Source organism: Anolis sagrei, chromosome 1, assembly GCF_037176765.1.
Source record: "Anolis sagrei isolate rAnoSag1 chromosome 1, rAnoSag1.mat, whole genome shotgun sequence".
NCBI classification, from domain to species: Eukaryota; Metazoa; Chordata; class Lepidosauria; order Squamata; family Dactyloidae; genus Anolis; species Anolis sagrei.
This window is the reverse complement of record NC_090021.1, coordinates 98,128,875-98,149,723: the sequence shown is the minus strand read 5'-3', so window position 1 is coordinate 98,149,723 and position 20,849 is coordinate 98,128,875. Positions and strand designations below refer to the sequence as shown.

Here is a 20,849-nt window from a genome sequence, read left to right as displayed (position 1 = left end):
AATTTTGAACCAATTACGAAACAATTACGAAACAATACGAAATAAATTGGAAAAATTGTTTCGATTTTTAATTACTCCTCACAGTAGTCCTGCATGGCTCAATATTGGATCGTAAGCTAATTTAAATACGAATTACGAAATTAACGAACGAAACCGCCCAAGCCTAGTAATCAGTATAATTTTATCCTTGTATGCTAAAAATTGTCATAAAGAGGTGTCATTAAAATACTAATTCCTGGCTCAAAAAGTTTCTATTTCTCAATATTTGGATGAAAGTAAAAAGTTCAGATTTGCTAGTTTTTAAAAAAATGCAATACTAGCAAGTTAGTTGCTTCAAGTTAGCTGGTATATCATTGCAATTCAAGACAGCTGTGTTTGTATATAGAAAGACATAAGATGGAAAAGGGTGCTGTTATACATAAAGGGTTTTACAGGGGAAAGACATCAACTGTGGAATGGGGATGGGCAATTACACTATAAAAATGTTGTCTGAAAATACTCAGCATCCACAAACATAAAAGTAAAATGGCTGGAATTATTTTCTTACATAGCATTTAATGATTAATGTTTTCTTCATACCATCATATGGTGCATAGTTGGATGCAAATTAGAAGGCTTGTACATTTTGGCTGAAACTTGATCTGTTTCTGCTATCCAGATTTTTGGGGGAGGGGGGCATGGATCTATTTTCATGCACCTCCCAAAAACGGGTATGCGTCCAAATGGTTATTTTCTGTCTGCAGCCAGAAAATGCAGCTAGATCCGGTCCACTGGTGGCAATGGGGTGGCTTCCTGGGCTCCCCTTTCTGTCATTTTAGGGCTATTGGGATGAAAATGGCTAAACGTGGAGGACACATCTATCACTATTGGCCCACCAAGTTTCATAATGTTATGGTCATCACCTAACTTTTAGGAATAATAAAATCTCCTTTAAAAATTCCCAAAAAGGTATTCCCCGCTGCCTCCAACCTGTAACTTTTCCAGGAGCAGCAGCAGGGCACATTTCCTTCCCGCCAAATGTCAAAGATGCACTTCCATGTCACACAGCCCACTATTACACTTTCTTTACTAATTAAAAAAAACAGCAACTTCTTCCAAAGCTTTTGCATTTCTTGTTCTCAAAACTTACTGGTAGAGGCTGAGAGATTGGAAAGGACAGGATTGGTAGAGGAGGGCTGGTAAAACTTGGGTTGGTGGTGTTTTTTGCTGGTACAATTCTTTTGAATGGCATTAACAACAATAATCTTGTATGTCTTGATAGAGTTAGGAGTTAGAGAGAGAGAGATGGTGGGTAATGTTGGCTTTAGAAAGCTTCCATAAAAGCCCAATAGGGGTTTTTTTTGTTATTATTAGGTGGCAACAGCTAAACTGTTATTAAATGAAATTAAGAAGGCAGAGAGCACACAGAGAAATATAAACAACAGAGAGAACTTGTGGTGAGATTGCAAATGAAATAAATCATTAGGAATTGGTGATAAGTTTAGGTAGGTAGGTTGGTAGTTTTCTGAGAATGATGCTTTGCTGTTTGCTGGAATTCTTATAATTATTAATAACAATAATCTTTTAAAAGTACTTTCTGAAAGAGAGGAGGGAGAAGAGATAAGTGAAGAAGCTAAAGACTTTAATAAAGGGTAAAAGGTGACTCAAACCTCAAAGCCACCCTAAAAAAAGGAACACCCACCCACAAGTCCCCAAATGCCACACACTCACCCACCTGCACTTTCTAACTCCCAGTTGTGCTAAATAAAGAATCAAGAAAATAAAGGGAAATCAAAGAGATTCAATGCTAGAAGCCAAGGCAAGCTAAAAGTTAAAACTGAAAGCGAGCAGCAAGGCAATCAAACTGAAGCACCCCCCCCCTCTAGAACCAGGAAGCAATTAAGCAATGGAGGTACTCACCCCATTAAATAGACACAACTTGCATAAGACATGTCATGGCTTTCTTCTATTCTGATTGGAGCAACAGGCAGGGCTCACAGGGAAACCTCATGTGAGAACAGCTTACTGCATGATCCCTGATTCAAGAGACTGACAGCCACGTGGTCCATCTTGGTTAAAAAAAACATGGTGGCAGAGCCCTTGCCATTATGGACACCTGGACCAGCCAAACATGCCAAATGAAAACAGCCAAATCCATGCACAAGCTTACAGATTAATTATAGATGAATTAATTTACATGATTGTTTCTGTCTGTTTTAAGCAAATCAGTCGCCTATGTGGCAAACAACTGCATTTTTATTTGACATTTATATTGAAAAATAATAACACAGATTCACAAGTGAACAAAACCTTTGAAAGATCAACATCTGAAACAATTAAAAATGACAAACTAAATACATTATAATAGCATCAAATTATATTATTGTATTGTTAAGAAGAGAAATGCTGTGAACACTGCCTTTGCTATACTAACATCATTAGAGCTATTGGGGGGGGGGGGTAATGCCATTGAATACATGCTGTAAAGCAACAAAGAGGGAAATGGAATATGTGAATCTAAACTGTGTTTCTAATACTAACAAAATTATTTAGTTTCCTTTGTGAGTGTTACATAGACAGTGGTTGCCATTTAGGAAAAAATGTAATGTAAACATGCCATTCAGCAAATTGTTTTGTGTAAAGTGAAACACTAGAACAAAGAAACACGAGATAACCTATTTTGCATAATGTAAATAACTATGTGGACAGTTCTTATTTTGCCTTGTTTCTGTGGCCTAGTTTCCTTTGAATGAAGTATTGAATTATAAAAGTGATAATCACTGAAAATCAGTGTTTTGTAGGCTTTCTGCAATACTCTATCAAAGTGTTGATTTCCAGCGCCTTCTTTTTTTTTTTTAAAAAAACTTCAACCCATAGATATTAGTCTTGTTTAGATTATGAGTAATGTTCAGAAATGTTTATTGCCTAATTCCAGTTTGCCCCAAAGCCCCTTTATATTACTCAGAGAAAGCACAGAGATGCTAAATGTGGTGAAAAGCTATATTTCTTTGAAAATTATAGTTGCAATATATTTCCACTCATTCAGTGGATATGTATAGTTTTGCCTCCCGACACTAGATTTAATCTAGCAGAAATACTGAAACGTAAAATAGTCTTAGGATTTTGCTACCTTTAAAGAACCCAAAAGTGGAGGGCGATGCTGACCCAAAACACTAAACCATGTGATTTCAGCTCGGCAGGAGGAACATGTGTCCTCAAGGGTTCTAGTACATATGTCCAGAAGGGGTAACTTTTGAAAGATTTGTTGTTTTTGCCATTGCTAGTGCAAGGTTTAAGGTAATATACGTCATAATGCTGCATGTGTAGTCTTTTAATGTTGAATAGTAGCCAACACTGCCACCTCCTCCTTCTTCAGGGAAATGGATAGGGCAGTTGTGTTGAAGCTGTTGGTCAACATTTCATTGTCAGAATTCAGTTCATCTTTGACTCCAAAAGAGGTCAGGAAGGTGGGTGATGTGTTTTGATTTTCTGCATCTTTTGTATGAACCTATTTACTTTAGAATAAAGAAAGAGGATTGGTTGGCCTTTATCACATTGAACCTAAAGATCAACACATTTACTTGTCTATTGTGTTATTGAGGCCCAAGAATAAGACTCATGAAAAGAGTTTGAGGTTAGAAAGCCAAGATGAATGATAAGAACCCAACTGTTGGAGCTGCAGGGCCAGTCTTGATAGGGGATCAGTTTCAGTGTGGAAATATCCACATGTCTGCATGCAGATGCATTATTGAGCAAATACAGATGGGCATAGGCAGGGGATGGGAATACTTTTTTGTAAAAAAGAGAAGTATGAACTTTTAATTTTCTTTTTGCACAATTTATATAATGAGTCTCAGAGAGCGCAATCAGACAGCTCTTTAATCCAGGAACATTAATGTTTTAAAAATGCAAATGTTCCCGGGTCCTAGCGTACGCATGCCCCAGAAAGCGCATGCTCTCTGGGGTGGGTGTCCAGATGTGCTCCCAGAACTTTCCGGGAGAACACCTGGACACTTTAACCCCCTCCTCAAAACTCCCCCAAACCCCTTTTAAAAATAAAAGAACTTACCCAGCCTCGATTTGCATGGTACCAGAGCTTCTCTGGCATGTAGGAATGAAGCACCAGGAGAAAGGGAGAGGGGAGCAGGAACGATTCCCCCCCCCTTTCCTGGTGCATCATTCCTATATGCCAGGAGAGCTCCAACACCACACAAATAGAAGCCGGGTATTTTCTTTTATTTTTAAAAAGTGTTTGGGGGGTCTTGGGGAAGGGGTTTGTGTCCTCATGGTTTCCTGGGCTAATTTAGCCCAGAAAATCACAGGACTACCATCTGGCCTGCCCCCTCAAAAGCCCAGAACTTGTGAGAGGGCAGGCCAGACAGTGAAAGTAGTGGATTTATCCCTCACCTTCTAAGAAGGCACAGATTAAACCCACTAACAATTAAATTTACCACAAATTTACTAGTGTTTTTCCTGGTTTGTGGCGAATTCATGTGTGTTTCTCTAGGGTGTCATCTGGATGGTGCTCTTTTAATTGTAGGAACGCCTACATCAAAGGGGTTGTCTGGATGCACCCAGAGTATGTTGCTGTATGATATTTAATTCTTATGCTTTTTTCACCATAGACATTTATTTTTCAATAATGTGCTTCCTTGGCTAAAGGAATATTCATGTTATAAGAGACTGAACTGCAGGATTTCTGCTAATTTATGGAACTAACTCCTTTTTAAATATACTCTGACACATCAAATTCATTGGAGGATTCCAGCTGCTCTGCCTTTACAATGGATATTCTATAATGTAAAGAAAGAGGAAAGATGGTTGTGTTCTACATACAAAACTAATTCCTTTTAATGCTTACTTCACATTTGTAACAGGATTCCTATTATATAGTGGATTGTTTTGTGTGGCAGTGATTCACTTTAGAGTAGATTTCATAATATCCTAGGCAAATCTATCCAGTGACTACCATACAGTTGATAGTGATACTCAGTTACTTTGATGTAATTTACTTTTACAAATGAAAGCATAAGGCTTCCATTTTCTGAAAGAGGTGATGTGCTATAGCAATAATCTGTTGGTCATGAATACAGTTTACAGAATGTCATGTTTCTTCACTTTTGGAATATGGTTATACTGTATGAATGATTTTGCCAAACATCTTCTAGTATGATAGCAAACCTCAAACCATATTCCACATACACCTGTTATCATCTGCCTATTGCGAATTGCAGTGCTCATGATTACAAGGAGACAATATATAAACACTACATCCAATAGTCCTTGACTGATTTTAGTCCTTCACAGAACTGCATTAACATGGTGTGTTACATTAAACTCTCTGAATGGACTGGGGGTGGAATCAAATGGTGTACAAAGCAAATGTTTTCAGTGCTTGAAACTGTGTCAGTTCTGGATGAAGGACTTACTTCCATGAACTGATGCCAGTTGGTTTGGCAGGTGTGAACTTCAGGCCCAAACACTGGAAATCAGTCAAATCCCACATCTGTGCCCCTCAAGCTGTTAGACAGAGATAGGCCAAGGTTTGGTAGCTTGTCTGTTTTTGAATGACAAGATTTATTACTTCTCTCCCTTCTTATCAGACACCATGTGTTGCATGCCTTACTTGGATTATTAATAAAACTATCATGAACGGGCACAACAACAGTTAGGAGATCAACTGTCAAGTTTTGATGAACCAGTGTGACTCATAACAGCACATCAGAAGGCAGTCTGGTTTATTATGGGATATTACGGCTCTTTCTGACTATTTTTTATGATATGAGAACAGATACATTTGATTAGTTGATTGGATGCTGGGAAATATAGTGTTGGATCTATCAACAATTTTGACTTACTATTTTAATAAGCAAGGGACAACCTATACTGAAATTGTTTTCCTAGTTTATACCAATGTGGTTCACCAGTAAAGGGTTGCAAATGAGCTTCTTTCATAAAACACTCTTTCTGTGTGCAAAAAACCAATGTATCAGAGTAAAATATTGAGGCTTTAACTTTTTTCCAATCCCCCCTCCATTCCATGCAGGGAGGTTTCTTACTGATCATATTGAAACACACAACTACACCCCAGAAAACCTTTCATTACATGATTTCTAGCTGAAAGTGCCAAGCAGCTATAAGCAGTGTTTATAGCTGCTTGAATTTTGAGTAATTGAATTATCATGGATGCATGTTATACACCATTCTATACCATTTCCTATAGGATTGAACTCACTGCTGCCTGTTTTAGCAAGTGTTGGTGGTACAGAGCACAGATTGGCCTGTATCTGCCACATGACAGACCCACTCTTTCTCTGTATTCATAACTTTTAGCAGCAGCATAAAATATAGGTTTTTATTTTTGTGCTTTCACAATGAAGTGGAAACCTTTCATAAAATTGGAGAAGAACAATAATGCAGTGTGGGAATCATTAATGTGTTTCTATGTTGATCTGTTGCAAATATGGAGGGAAATTGTGTTCACTTCTTAGTGCAGAGACTCCTTTTGAAAGAAGGCAGATTATTTTTATGCACAAATCAGGGCAGTTGTGCTTTACAATTTTCACATTTTCCAACACTGGAGTTACCTTCTGCACTGTGAAAAAGGTGTGGAAACAAACTGTGTGTGTTAGGAAAAAGTGTACACACAATCCACATTTTAGAGACATTTATACTCATACCAAAACACTATAGTAGTGGAGGGGAAGCAAAGATTTAAAAATGTATACAAAATTTACCCATTTTTGTTAACCTACATTTTGTGCAGGAAACAATTTTCTCCTTAAAAATGTGGAAATGCTTTGCAGCATAAGTCATGAATTGCAAATATCCATCTTCCAGGATTTTCTTCATAAGGGTTGCTTGTTTTTGAGAAACAATTTTTGATCATTTTCAAAGATAGTTTGAAATTCTCTTCCACCACTAAGAATGACCTTATTGATGAAAATCTGACAAATTGTAGAAAAGTTAGCAGATTCACCTACAGAGTCAGTCCCATTTCCAATCGTGAAAGTTCTTGATCATAGTGTCCATATTTTATTTTTCAAATTTTAATACCTGTAACAATTATCTGACTTTGTGACAGTCACCTGTAACTTCTGTCATCAGATAAGTGTATGTGAAATCATTCTCTTACCACCCATTCTGTATTTGAGTAGAAGGAAGAAGCAGCAATGCATCAAAAGGCAGAAAGAATGTTATGGGTTTACATTGTATAGGGTATTAAAAGGTGCAAGATGTTTGCAAGTGTACATCTCATACAGGAAAATTCCATTAAATTGGCAATTGTGTTGATATAAGTTTACTGCCTCTTATGATATAACAGGTTGTTTTGTAGCTCATCCAGTTTACATGAAGCCTATGTTTAAGGTCCCTTCCACACAGCTGAATAAAATCCCATGTTATCAGCTTTGAACTGGGGTATATGACAGTGTGGACTCAGATAACCCAGTTCAAAGCAGACATTGTGGATTATTCTGCCTTGATATTCTGGGTTATATGGCTGGGTGGAAGGGCCCTCAGTTACTGAGTTACATTTGACACAGTTGGAATTAAACAGCTCCAACACAAATTTCCTGTCCGAATGCATCTCCCCCTATGAACCATCGTGGAGATTAAGATCCTCCGGGGAGGCCCTACTTTCCGTCCCGCCATTGTCACAGGCGCAATTGTTGGGGATGAGAGACAGGGCCTTCTCGGTGATTGCTCCCCAGCTATGGAACTCCATTTCTGGTGAGATCAGGTCGGCCCCCTCTCTCCTGTCCTTTAGAAGGATGCTAAAAACTTGGCTGTGGGACCAAGCTTTCAGGACAGGGCAATAAAGCGGCAATAGGAAAGATGACCAGGCCAATGGATTTGATGTGGATGACTAGGACAGTTTTAAATGGTGTGTTTTAATATTTTGATAAATGTTTTTAATGTTTATGTATTGTATGTGAATTTGTGTCCCAGCATTGAATGTTTGCCCTGTATATGCTTTGCTCCACCCTGAGTCCCCTTTGGGGTGAGAAGGGCGGAATATAAATGTTTTAAATAAATAATAAATAAATTATATTTAGCATGCACTTGTAGTTATCTCCAGTGTCTTGCAGCATTTAAGCTCTATTGAACTCAGAATCCATTTCCAGGCTGGAGTCTATTGTAAATGTTTTGGTGATCTAAGACTTGGGATCCCATCATGTAGTGATATACCCCACCTCTGATACCCTTTGCATATTGGTTCTTATGCATTCTATCATATGAAAATGCATGATTCTTTTAATAGGTAACTCATAGGCAAAAGATCTGCCACTAGTACCTTTTTGAAAGGCAGATTTCCAACTGTCCTTTATTTCTCTGCACATGTCAGATTTATATCATGTCTTTCAAGGTGTATTTTGGGGATTGTTTTTCCCTACCACATGATTCTCTTTGACCAGAAGTACACTTTCGGTAAGGCTGTAAGTAAGACCACAAATGTTCTCTGCTTTCCCTTAACTGCTTCCTTTAAAAAAAATTGAAACTACATAGCTTCATAGGAATAAAAAAGTTTTAACATTTCTTCTGTGGTACAAAAGAATGGAGTTTCACAACATTTGTCAAAAAATTCTAAAAAGGGATTTCCATGATGTAGCAGAAGGTTGGATGGATTGGGAGGAGTCATCCATCTACCATGTGATGGGGTTTGTATGTATCCAGTCCTCATAAAGCCCTCAAAAGCCATGGGTTGCCTACTTAAAAGATATTTTCTGATGCATGTCTGTGATACAGTCTTTGGTGAAGTCCACATGCAGGTTTGCCTAGGTGCTAGTAGATGCAGGAGAGAAGGCAGATTTTTGGCTGATCATTAAAATGAATAGGTTGTTGGGAAGCACAGTCCACAAATGGGGAAAAAGGAAAATGGATCAGAGAAGCATCTGGTTATGTTGATAAAGCTGGATACAATGTAAGGATGCACCTACACTTTAGAATGAATGCAGTTGGACAGACACCACTTAACTGCCATGGCTCAATGATATGGAATGATGGGAGTTACAGTTTTACAAATAACTTATCCTTCTGTGCCAAAGAGAGCAGATGCCTTTCCAAACTACAACTCCTATGATTCCATAGCATTAAGCCATGACTGTTAAAGTGGTGTGTAATGACAGTAATTATACATTGAAGATGCACTCTTGGACATCTTACACCATCTACTGAGACCCCGCCCTCAAAGGTCTCAGTGATGTCATCTTCAGTCAGCTTCTTGCTATGAGAATATTCTAGATGCTTCTCTATTTTCCCCCCTACTCCAACAGCAGTGGATTCGATGTATGTATGGAAACCATTGCAACAGAATTACATGTCTGGAATTGGAGTCTTTGGCCATTACATAGGGTGCAGAATTTCAAGCTCCATGTCATATTTTGCCAGGTCCTGGTTATCAAAGCATAATGTTTAAACAAAGTAATGGCCAGATAAAATCAAGAGGTCCATAACAGAAAAGCTCTACTATCGAGACCTTAATAGTTCTGCTGAAAGCATAAATATAAACCTTAAATAGGGAGGGGTGAGCTAAAGCCAAGATCCAAAAGTTCAATGTCAGGAATATTTTAAACAAACAGGAGTCAGAGTCTAAAAGACAAATATGAAAGATTTCTAATCTGGGTTCCAGGGCCAGGTGCCAAGGTGATAGTCTACAGCCAGGGAAGCCAGAATCAGAGTCCATAAATTCCATACCAAATATTAAAAATATGGGTTCCAAAAACAAATACCAATGTTTCTTGAAAACGAAGTTCAGATCACAGTCCAAAAGTCAAATGCCAGGGTTGCTTGAGAATCAAGCCAAGGTCAGAGTTATGACGTCAGAAATACCAGGAGACAAGGACACAAAGTTGTTTGCTAGGGACTTTCCCACTCCAGCGCAGCTATTTGTCTCCTCCCCTGGATAAGAGAATGGATGGTTCCTTTGGAACCATCTGGAAAAGGGGGCATAGCTGGTCTTCTTGTAGGTCAGCCCTATTCCCTCATTCTGCTTCAGGACGTCACCCATCACGCCAGCCCACTGACAGTATAATTATCGGTTGCCTTTTGAGACCAGGTAGGATTTTTTCCCTCCTACTTCTAGGAGGGTGTTTCACCTACTCTATACTGTGATTAGGGGCTAGCTGGGGTGGTCGGTGTATAAATAGGCTTAGCATGAATAGATTAGAAATACAAAGGTTGGTGTACACCTAAGGTACCCCTTAAACACTCACCTAGAGGTTAACTTTAAGGGTGAGTTGATATCGAATGGCCCAGGAATGAGGAAAGTCAGGTCTCAATAATTTGAGATAGTCTTCTCCAGATGTTTCCCCTAGAGGTCAGCTGGGTTTAATTTGCCAGGGGACCCAGGGGTTATGCCCTGAATAGTCGAGGGGTAGGCTGTATCAAGTCGCTACCTCGGCTTTGCCACACCAAGTTCAACCGACACCTAACTTAGTTTAGTTAAGAAGTTAAATAGCTAACAATCAATAAAGTTTCCCAGCATTTGAATCCAAATTGCTGCTGTCTTGTCTCATCATTTAGGGGGTTGGCAGGCAACACCAGATCTACTTTATAGAGACTTATTCATTTAGAGGTCTCAGCTCATCTCATTCAGCCTCCACCTTAATCACTGGTGTCTGTGCCCCCTTCCATTTTCCAAAGGTTGATCAACCCTTCCCAAACATGCTGGAAATACTGGGAAGAGTTCCCCTCTGATGGAGACACTCCCCCAGCAGCCTGTTTGCCTGGCTTGATTGCTATAACCAACAACATACCCATTCAATATACATTCTCCAATCCTAGAAAAGTAAGACAAATATCAAACAGAGATTCCCATGCTAGTGGGGCAGTGAATCAAATTTGGACTGAACATCAAAGTTGCTTTTAACATGCTGAATTTACTTGGAGATAGAATTCAGGCTAAAACCTGGACCAGATGCACTCTACCCATGATACAATTTCTACCCTGAGGCCCTGAGTCGCCTCCGGGCTGAAATGGGCAGGATAGAAATAATGTAAATAAATAAATAAATAAAATACCTATGATCTCAGCTTGCCTATTTGTTTCTTTCTTTTTTTCTTTCTTTCTTTCTTTCTTTTTTTGGAAAATGGTTCCTGCTTCTTATTTTTATTCACAGGGCATTCTTTCCAGCTAACTTGGTGTCTATAGCTACATGTATTCAATGTCATCCTCTAATTGCTGAATCTTTGTGAGATCCAAATTGGTACCATTTCAAACAGCCATTTGTAACTTTCATTCTCAGTACTGTATGTAAAGCTTCTGTTTTCCAATTATTTGAGCATACATTTCTCAAAGGCTGGGTTTTTATAGATTCGGCAGTAGTAGCAGTGGTGGTAGCTATGAGGCAGGATAAAATATGGAGATGGGTTATGAAGCTAAATCTCTTTGGGAATTTGATAATATACTAATTAGGGGAGTAATACAGAATGTACCAAGTGCCTATTATAGCCTGTTTGCCTTGATCTTCTGTCACATTAAGTTGCTTCAAGTCCCTGAATTTCTGTTGGAAAAGCTATTGACACAAGTGAGATTTTGAAAACAAAATAACTCAATCAACAAAAGACCCATGAAGCACATGTGAAAGGAGGGGACCATTATCTCTCTGTGTGGCTACAATTCTGTACTGAGCAACCAACCACCTTCAGCCCTTGATGCCAATTGCATTGTGACCACAGCCAGCCCAGGAAATAAATTTTGTAAAATGGTAACAGATGTGAGGAATTATGGAAGGTGTTGGCTCCATGTGGAGGAATATTCCTCTTCATCTATTCATTTGTGAGGATATCTTAATGTTTGGTCCTTTCTTTTTTGTCTTTTTTGTTTTTGTCTTTCCTTTCTGTTGTTCTCAGAATTAACAACTCTGGTGGACTGCAGAAACTGCACTGTTTGGGACAATCTTGCTATGGTTATCTGCTCTGAGTAGCAAAGTTTGCTTATTCCATACTCAAATTGGGTCCTTCTGGACATTTGTTCTGTGACTCCAGATTCACCAGATGTCTTATTTTACCTTTGGTTGTCTCTGCTATACAGTCTTTCTAGTTTCCATTATTTTCCTCTAAAAATCCACTGCTGCAGCAATCCTTCCCTATGCCTCCTCATTTCCCATTTGTTACCTCCAAGGTGACTACTCCTCTGCCACTAAGTGCCATCTCAGAATCCAGAAAATAGCATTTTCCCCAGTAGCCCATGTGATCAGTGAAATGCTACTGTTACCAAGAACCACAAACAAAATTACAAAGAGATATAACTGGAAAGAACATTCCGTCTGTGTGCTACATCATAAGACAATAGGAATGTATATTACATACCTCTCTCTTTCTTTCCCAAGTCATAAACCTAACTGAAGAACAATATCTACTTTATCTTTATCAATTGATGCTCCCATCTTTCTAGCAGTGAAAGGTGTGTGCATGCCTAGATTTCATCTGAGGAACCCAGCCTCTATGTATATTGTATTTATATCTATGCTGCAGTAACTACTATTTCTACATGCAGATCTATTCATATAGTTCCATATATGCACATTTCTATCTACTTTTTGCTTTTTTTGGAGGGGGGTTGGCATGCATAGTTGGCAACCCTATATGACTCCCATATACTTTAACCAACATAGGCAATGTAGTCCAAAATACCTGATGAGATCTGAGTCTAAAATGTTTCCAGATATGACCACCCTATAAAAGTATTGTCAATTTCAGCTGGTATGACTCATGGCAAAGAATATTGAGAGCTATAGTTAAATTATCTGGGGGTATCTGGAATACTGTCATATGTATTTTTATATTATAACATGTGATCTATACATAGAAGACCCCCCCTCCTTTTTTTATTTTTACAAAATTTATCAGGACATAGTTGCTTTAAAAAAAAACAAGTGGCCAATTTATCTGCACTGCATATTGTATGGCCGTTCAAAAGTCAGGCTTGACTGGGGCAAATTGTACATTTCTTATAGTTACCCCACTGTTTTAACTAAGTAGTAATGCTTCCTTTTCTCTTGATGTTTCTACAGGGGGTATTTTTGAATGTGTGGAATCTGGCCCAACAGGAGCAATGGGAGCAGAGGAACTGGCCTTCCGGTTTGCTGTGAACACAATAAACAGAAATAGAACTCTGTTACCAAATACCACATTAACCTATGATACCCAGAAGATAAATCTCTATGACAGTTTTGAAGCATCCAAAAAAGGTAAGTTTACAAAAGTTTTGTTAGTTAACTGGCAGGAGCTTGATTGCTCCAGGCATTGGTTTCTTCCCAGTTAAGCCACACCAACCTTTCACCTCCTGGTTCTTTGTTTAAAAAATCTATTAACTTTTATCAAGATTACAGGTTAGAAACACAATACACAGATGAATTATAAAAACAAAAACAAAAACATGCCATTACATTTTCAAGAAAAGTGTGTATCATCCATTGAAGCATTTGGGGAAAGGGGGCAATAAAAGGTCAATATGAACTAAATGCCTTTCTCACCATTTGACCATGAGAAGCAGGGTGACAATGAAAATCTTCTGTGTTATGATTCCCAAACCAAGTAAAAATGAACCATGCATCCACAAATGAATATTTGAAATCTTTAATATTTATTGCTAATTTCTATATTGCCTTGAAACTATGATTTAAATATGTTTAGGTGTTCTAAATGTCCTTTAGCAGGTCTTTAATTCTAGTTATATTTAAATACATTATATATTTTTAAAATGTATGTGGAATCTTTTAAAAATATTGGGAGCTGCCTTGAATCTCATTTTGGGGAGAAAGGCAAGCTAGAATATCTATAAATAAATAAAAATAACTAAATTAACACTGTATATTCTCGTGTTCAGGTAAACTTGATGTATAAAGTTGAGGGCAGGTTGTAGGGCCAAAATTATTGATTTCTATATGGCCTGTGGATAAGTTGAGGGTCATTCCATGAAGAGATGAAAGCATCAGCTGCGCTTGGCCATTGCCACCCCCGTTTCTTCACCCAGGCTATCAGAAAAGCTAGAAGTGGCACCATGCCAGAGAGAATAGAGGATATTGGTATTTATTTTCCAGGGGTGAACTAAGCTTTTGCCTTTTGGTATTCTACTCTGAGGAGGAGATGGTTTCTTTTTAAAATAAGAGTTAAGGTACAGTTCTCACATTAGCTGAAGAATATGCTGAGCCAGGTTTTTGGAGTTGATTTTTGATTTTAATATTTCTAAACGTATACATTAGTATATAGGATAATCTTATTCTGAGTTATTTTGATTCCACATTTGCTGTGTCAGCATCTCTGAAGTTTTTGAGTCCTGGCCACTTTAGCACCATTAATTCAGAGAAAACAAAGTGGATTTTTTTTTTTAGTTTTCAGCTATTTCTTGTCTGATGCCAAGCAGCAGAAAAGTGATTAGATCGGTATTGGATATTAGGATCTTGAAATATTCTTTGAAATGCCATATTTTGTTTCTGGATGACTGTTTGGTAATTGCAAAAAAAAATCTTGATTTTATTTCTGTAAAAAATCATCTTTAGACAGGGAAAAGATTTAGGATGCATCTGCAGAGTAGAATTAATGCAATTTAACTGCCCTGGCCCAATGCTATGGAATAATGGAAATTTTCATTGGTGAGATACATGCACTCTTGACAGAGAAGGCTTACAATCTTGTAAGAATATGATTCCCATGATTCCATATAATGCCTTATGTTAATGGTGTCAAACTGCATTAATTTTAAGTGTAGATGCCCCCTAGGTTACAATACACCATATTCACATCAAGAATCCATGGAGAAATTATGTTCCACATTTATGCAAACAAGACTTTGAAATTATCTGATAGAATGTGAGTCAGTCTCATTTGTATTGATTTCTAGTAATAGGTGCTGTTAGATAAAAATCTATACAGAGCTTGGAATGTTCCTTTTTATTTATCACACTGTTTGATAGTGTAACTTATATTATTTGTGATACAGCATGTTGCTCTTAAATTACTTTCTACTATTTTTGTGGGTGAAAAACCCTTAAATTTGAGATCAGATGGTTTATTGGGTATAAGATATGCAAATAGCTTATAAAAATAGCTTAAAATTTCCTTTGAAAGTAAATTTGAAAGTTACTACTTCATCACAATAAAGAATAAATCCACTTAATATCTGGTTGAGCCTCCCGCAGAAATCTGAGGTTTGTAATTTAGGGAGGAGCCTTTAACAGTCACATTAAACTACAAACCCTAGAATTCTGCAGGAGGCAGATACCAGATTTTAAGTGGATTTATTTTCTAGGTGTGATGAATCATTGCACCAGAAGTGGGAAAAGGGCAACTCATCAGCCTTATAGTATCTCCAAACCGTATTTTTGACAGAAGCCTGTTGCCAGTTCTTCAAAGTCTCCTATCTTGCTGTATGCTGGTCAAAATGTCAACTAGGAATGACATGATATTAATCCTTATCACTATTTTGATTGGGATATACCCCAAAGGCTCCAGATTCTGTCTGATCTTGGAAGCAAAGCAAGGTCAATCCTGGTTAGTACTTCAATATGAGACCAATAATGAATGTCAGGTGCCAAGGGTGAAATTTCAGAGGAAGTAACTGGCAAAACCATCTCTCAGTAATCCAATTAAATCTATGGGATTGCCATAATGTCACCAGAGAACTCAAGATTTTTCTGTTAGTGACTAGGCAAGTGCCACATCAATATATTGTTATTATAGACTTCATGGATTTTAGCAGGTTTTATGTCATCAGTAAGTTTAACTTTGTTGCATGTTGGGTACCACAAAAAAGAAATATACCTGGCCAAGGGCAGAGTTTTCCTGCCCTGGGAGCAACCTGCATTTAAGTTGGGTTTCTTTTGGGGGCTACAATTTTCTCACACAAAAGGAAGTTGGGAAGATTTGTTTGCATGAACTGGTGCTGCCATTCTACTTTATCTCAATGGAATAAAAATATCACACACTAAGATATAGGTTGAAATGTGGGCAGCTTTATTCATTTCCATCTAGTTACATGTTCTTAGTAGTATTCAGAAACCAAAAGTGGGAGCAGCTAGGGCAGTGTATCTCTTCTAGAGCTCCTCTCCAACTTCCCCTAGGGAAAAGCACTGTAGGCTTCAAGAGAAACCCAACTTAAATCTGGTTTGCTATCTATATGGGATGCTGACTAGAAGGTGACAATTCTAACATTGCATGGCCTCTTGAGAGGACAAAAACCCAGAGACCAACCCAAAAGATAGAAACTATTCCCATCCCTTGAATGCATGATACTCAGAGTTCCATCCTTCCCCAAATAGGTGCCATAGGTACCTTACATCACCTTTCTCTCTCCAAAACCTCCCAGTGAAGGCCTATTTAAGATACTACACTAAGTCAATTATCAAGTATGGGGTAGGCAGAAAATAAAAAAAACCTACAAAAAAAACCCCCTGGAATATGGGGAAATGCGTCTTTCTCACCCGAAGCTCTCTTTTTGACACGTCCTGGTGCAAGATGCCAGGAAACTAATTATACTGGTCTCTTCCCATTGGAGGCCAGCAAAACAACCCTCTTGACCTCTACAGTACTATGCTAAAGGTGGAGAAAATCAAATTATTCTATTCATTGAGGGGGAATGCACTGATAGAATAGTTTTGTGGGTTTTAAAATATAACTTCCCTCTTTAATCATAACTTCATTTTTAAAACCCCAAAAGAATAATTTGTTATTGAAGAACAGATGATCATTATTTTATGAAGCAGCTCTTAGTGGATACTTTTTCTAGGTTATGGATATTGTGTATTTAGAGAAGAATTTCAGGAGAAATACCTAAAAGTTATCTCGGTAGGACTTTTTTTTGTTATAGAGAAAAGATTTGAAGACAGCTTAGCAGTAAGATGCTTTGTTGTTGAATTATCAGTGGCTTGAAAGACATCCATAGTCTTGAGGGATTGCTCTAGACATCACCCACCCACGTCAACGGGAGCTCTATCTAGCCATTTATAATTCTTAATAAAACAAGGGAGGCTACACTTTCGTTTCTGCCTCATCTTTTCTGCTATGGCACATTCAGACTTATTTTCCCTTGTTGTAATATCTAGTGTGTTTTGATGCTGAACATTTCTTACTTCTGCACAATAGTAACAAAATACAGGAAAGTAAATGCACATTGTGAGGAGGTACGTTGAGCACCAGTATCTTGTCAAAAGCCATGATTTTGTATGGCATGGAAATTATGCTCCAGGCAAATAAGCTGGTGCAAATTTAGAACTAGGCAGTGATACAGTCTTTATGAATGCAACTGCAACCAGTAACAAAGAGCAAACAACAGCATATGAATCTGATGGCCCAAGGCTATTCTGTTTGCTTAGCTAATAGCTAGCAGAAGTGTTAGCAACATAATGTCAAGGCAAAGTAGAGATATTTTCAGGCTGATTATTTCTTGCAACCTATGAAATTGATAGCGGAGCACCTTGGTAGCAATCATGTTCAAGGTCAATTGTTTCCAAAATGCCAAAGTCAACGGATTTTGTCAGCAAGGCACCGTAAAAGCTTCTAATTCCATATATCCTGTCATGGTTTTGATTGATTCTCTGCCTTCTGCCAAGCTATCCAAGTAAAGACTTGAATTGAGACAGGCCACTCTATAGGGCTTAGACTATGGGTGGGAATTATGAAGCCCTTTAGTCCTCTTGATGGACTACAGAAACCTTGAATTGTAGGCACCTTAGCCAGCAAAACAAATGAAAAAGAAGTCTGGGAGACACAGTCCAAAAACATCTGGATTTCCATGCAATTCACATCTCTAGGCCTGCAATTCACATCTCTAGGTCTAGGCCTATGACCATGTCAAATGGTGTCCTTCCATTGGCACTAAGATCTTTGACCCAGCAGAATCTTTAGTGAGTAGAATGGAGAGGGGAAGGAATGTTTATTGTTTTCTCCATGCCTTTGAAACTTCCTTCTAGAGAACACTCTGGAGTCTGTGGCATCTTGAAAGCAGGTGTGAACTTCCTCCCAAAGGCTGGATACCATGCAACAAACTCAAAGACCTGCATTTTTCTCTGCAGTTCCTCTCAAAATGGCAACAAGAAGTAAACTTAGCCCTGTCTCCATTTTGAGAAGGACTTAAAATGCAAATACAGGTATTTGGGTGTGGGAGAGTGTTCTAGGGTGTTTTTGCATGTTTTAATGCATGGGGGAGTGTTCATGTAATTCTGAAGCAAAAACTAGTTAATGTTTAAATGAGGTGTTGGGTGCAGGTAAGGGCCCCAGGGGACACAAAAATGAGAGTCAGAGATCACACATAGTCCAGGTTATGCCATCCCTCCTCTGCTTTTCTCTTGTGCTATTTTATTCATGGAGTCTTCCTATGAGTATAAGGATGTTACTAGAGTCATCCTCTATAGTTTGACCTTCAGCATGTACAGTCAACTCTCCACATTTGTGGGTTTATGTTTTGCAGCTATACCTGTAGATTTTAATTTGTTCTTCTTTGGAATCATATAATCATAGAGTTGGAAGAGACCTTGTGAGCCATCCAATCCAACCCCCTGCCAAGAAGCAGGAAAATTGCATTCAAAGAACCCTCAACAGATGGCCATCCAGCTTCTGTTTAAAAGCATCTGGACACAATATTTCAGATGTGGTCTGACCAAAGCAGATAGATAGAGGGGTAACAAGACTTCCGTGGATCTAGACCAGGGGTCCTCAAACTTTTTAAACAGAGGGCCAGGTCACAACCCCTCGAACTGTTGGAGGGCCAGATTATAATTTGAAAAAAAAAAGCATGAATGAATTCCTATGCACACTGCACATATCTTATTTGTAGTGCAAAAAACACGTAAAAATACAATAATTAAAATGAAGTACAATTTGAGCAAATATAAACTTATTAGTATTTCAATGGGAAGTGTGGGCCTGCTTTTGGCTAATGAGATAGGAGTGTTGCTGCTGTTGTTATTGTGTGCTTTCAAGTCATTTCAGACTTAGGTTGACCCTAAGCAAGTGCCAGGTAAATGAGCTTGGAGGCCCATATCTGAGGACCCTTGATCTAGATGCTATGCTCTTATTTGTGCAGGCCAAAATCCCATTGACTTTTTAAGCTGCCCCACCACATTGTTGGCTCATGTTTAACTTGTTGTCCATGAGGACTCCAAGATCTTTTTTCACACCTACTGTTGTCAAGTCAGGCACACACCCCCTCCCCCGCCCCCCAATTCGGAATCTTTGCATTTTGTTTTTTCTATCTAAGTGGAGTATCTTGCATTTGTCCCTGTTGAACTTCATTTTGTTCATTTTGGCCCATTTCTTCAATCTGTTAAGATCATTTCTGCTCCAATCTTCTGGAGTATCAGCTATCCCTCCCAATTTGGTGTCATCTGCAAACTTGATGATCCTGCCTTATAGCCCTTCATCTAAGACACAATCTTAATGTCCTCCTGGATGATGCTATTCTTGCTGAACCATGACCATAGAGACATGCTGGAAAACTTACAGATTCCTAGAGAAAATAGCTAAGAATCTCTAGGTTCCCTTTGTTATATGGACAAACTATGGCTGACATTGACCATAGTTGCACTGGAAAACCTAGAGTTTTCCAGGGATGTGTTCTCTCGGGTTAAAAGAAGTTTTTTTAATTCAAGGGTTTTCCATTTTCAATGGGTTTTTTTCACCCCATGAAAGTGGAGGGCCAACTTTGCCTCTAATGAATGAATGATCATTAATTACTTTCTACCTGAAAAGTATAATGCTTGCAGCAAAAATAAGCCTATCTGACTGCAAATCAAGCATTTTTTTTAGATGGGAGAGTTTTATGTTGTTGTTCTTTGCAGAGGGCTAATTGTTCTTTCTCCTTTTTTCAGCTTGTGATCAGCTCTCTCTTGGAGTAGCAGCCATCTTTGGGCCTTCACACAGCTCTTCAGCTAATGCAGTGCAATCTATCTGTAATGCGTTGGGGGTTCCACATATACAGACGCGCTGGAAGCACCAGGTTTCAGACAACAAAGACTCCTTTTATGTCAGCCTTTACCCAGATTTCTCTTCACTCAGCCGTGCCATCCTTGACCTTGTGCAGTTCTTCAAGTGGAAAACTGTCACAGTTGTTTACGATGACAGCACAGGTAAGCATACAGTAGGACTTTATGCAGTAGTGTTGGTGGGTGTCTATAATACATATAAACCTTTAAACTAACAAACAATTGGATTTTTAACACATGCAGACAGCTAGTCAGAGGACACTGTAGTGAAACCGTGTTACAATTCATTAAAATATATTCATACTGCCTGCATCTCTCTCATTATGCAGGACGTGTTTGTGTATATTCTGTATGTTTAAAAAAAGGAGAGGAAGAATTCTGATCAATGCATTAAAAGATAACATTTTATCCAAGCATCTAAGCATCCTGATTTGAGGAAAACATCTGAAAATTTCATGAGAACAATTTCCTTTTGCTTTTTTCAGATAGAAAACAAATCAAGGGGAGTTCTCTGTTCTGGGACCTGGTGGTCTAGTTACAGAACCCTTTCTCTATCATAGATTTTACATTTTGTAAAAAGATGTAATTTTAAAATTACAGTATGTTTTCATTAATGCTCTCAGCCAGTCAGTTGTTCTAGAGCAGTGGTTCTCAACCTATGGGTCCCCAGGTGTTTTGGCCTACAACTCCCAGAAATCACAGACAGTTTACCAGCTGTTAGGATTTCTGGGAGTTGAAGGCCAAAACATCTGGGGACCAACAGGTTGAGAACCACTGTTCAAGAGGCACACGTCTATGACATGGGGCAGGGAATTGGGGGGGGGGGGTATTCAGGCATGTTCATTTTGACATGCATGGAAGATTCAATGCATAGAGGGTGCTACAGTGTTATCATAGCAGCTTCCTATTCACTTCATTAGGTGTCAGCAACAGTTCTGTGTGCCGAAT

The 20,849-nt window shown here is 38.5% G+C and overlaps 1 protein-coding gene across 4 annotated transcripts in view; it reads left to right on the top strand.

Annotated features, from left to right (window-relative positions):
* Positions 1 to 20,849, top strand: part of GRIK2 (glutamate ionotropic receptor kainate type subunit 2) — a 650,966-nt gene that overhangs the window by 223,617 nt on the left and 406,500 nt on the right. For all 4 annotated transcript variants that reach the window (XM_060753092.2, XM_060753091.2, XM_060753090.2 and 1 more), the window contains exons 3-4: positions 12,996 to 13,172; positions 19,788 to 20,045. In XM_060753092.2, coding sequence (XP_060609075.1) covers positions 12,996 to 13,172; positions 19,788 to 20,045 — 435 coding nt within the window. The remainder of the gene's footprint in view (positions 1 to 12,995; positions 13,173 to 19,787; positions 20,046 to 20,849) is intronic.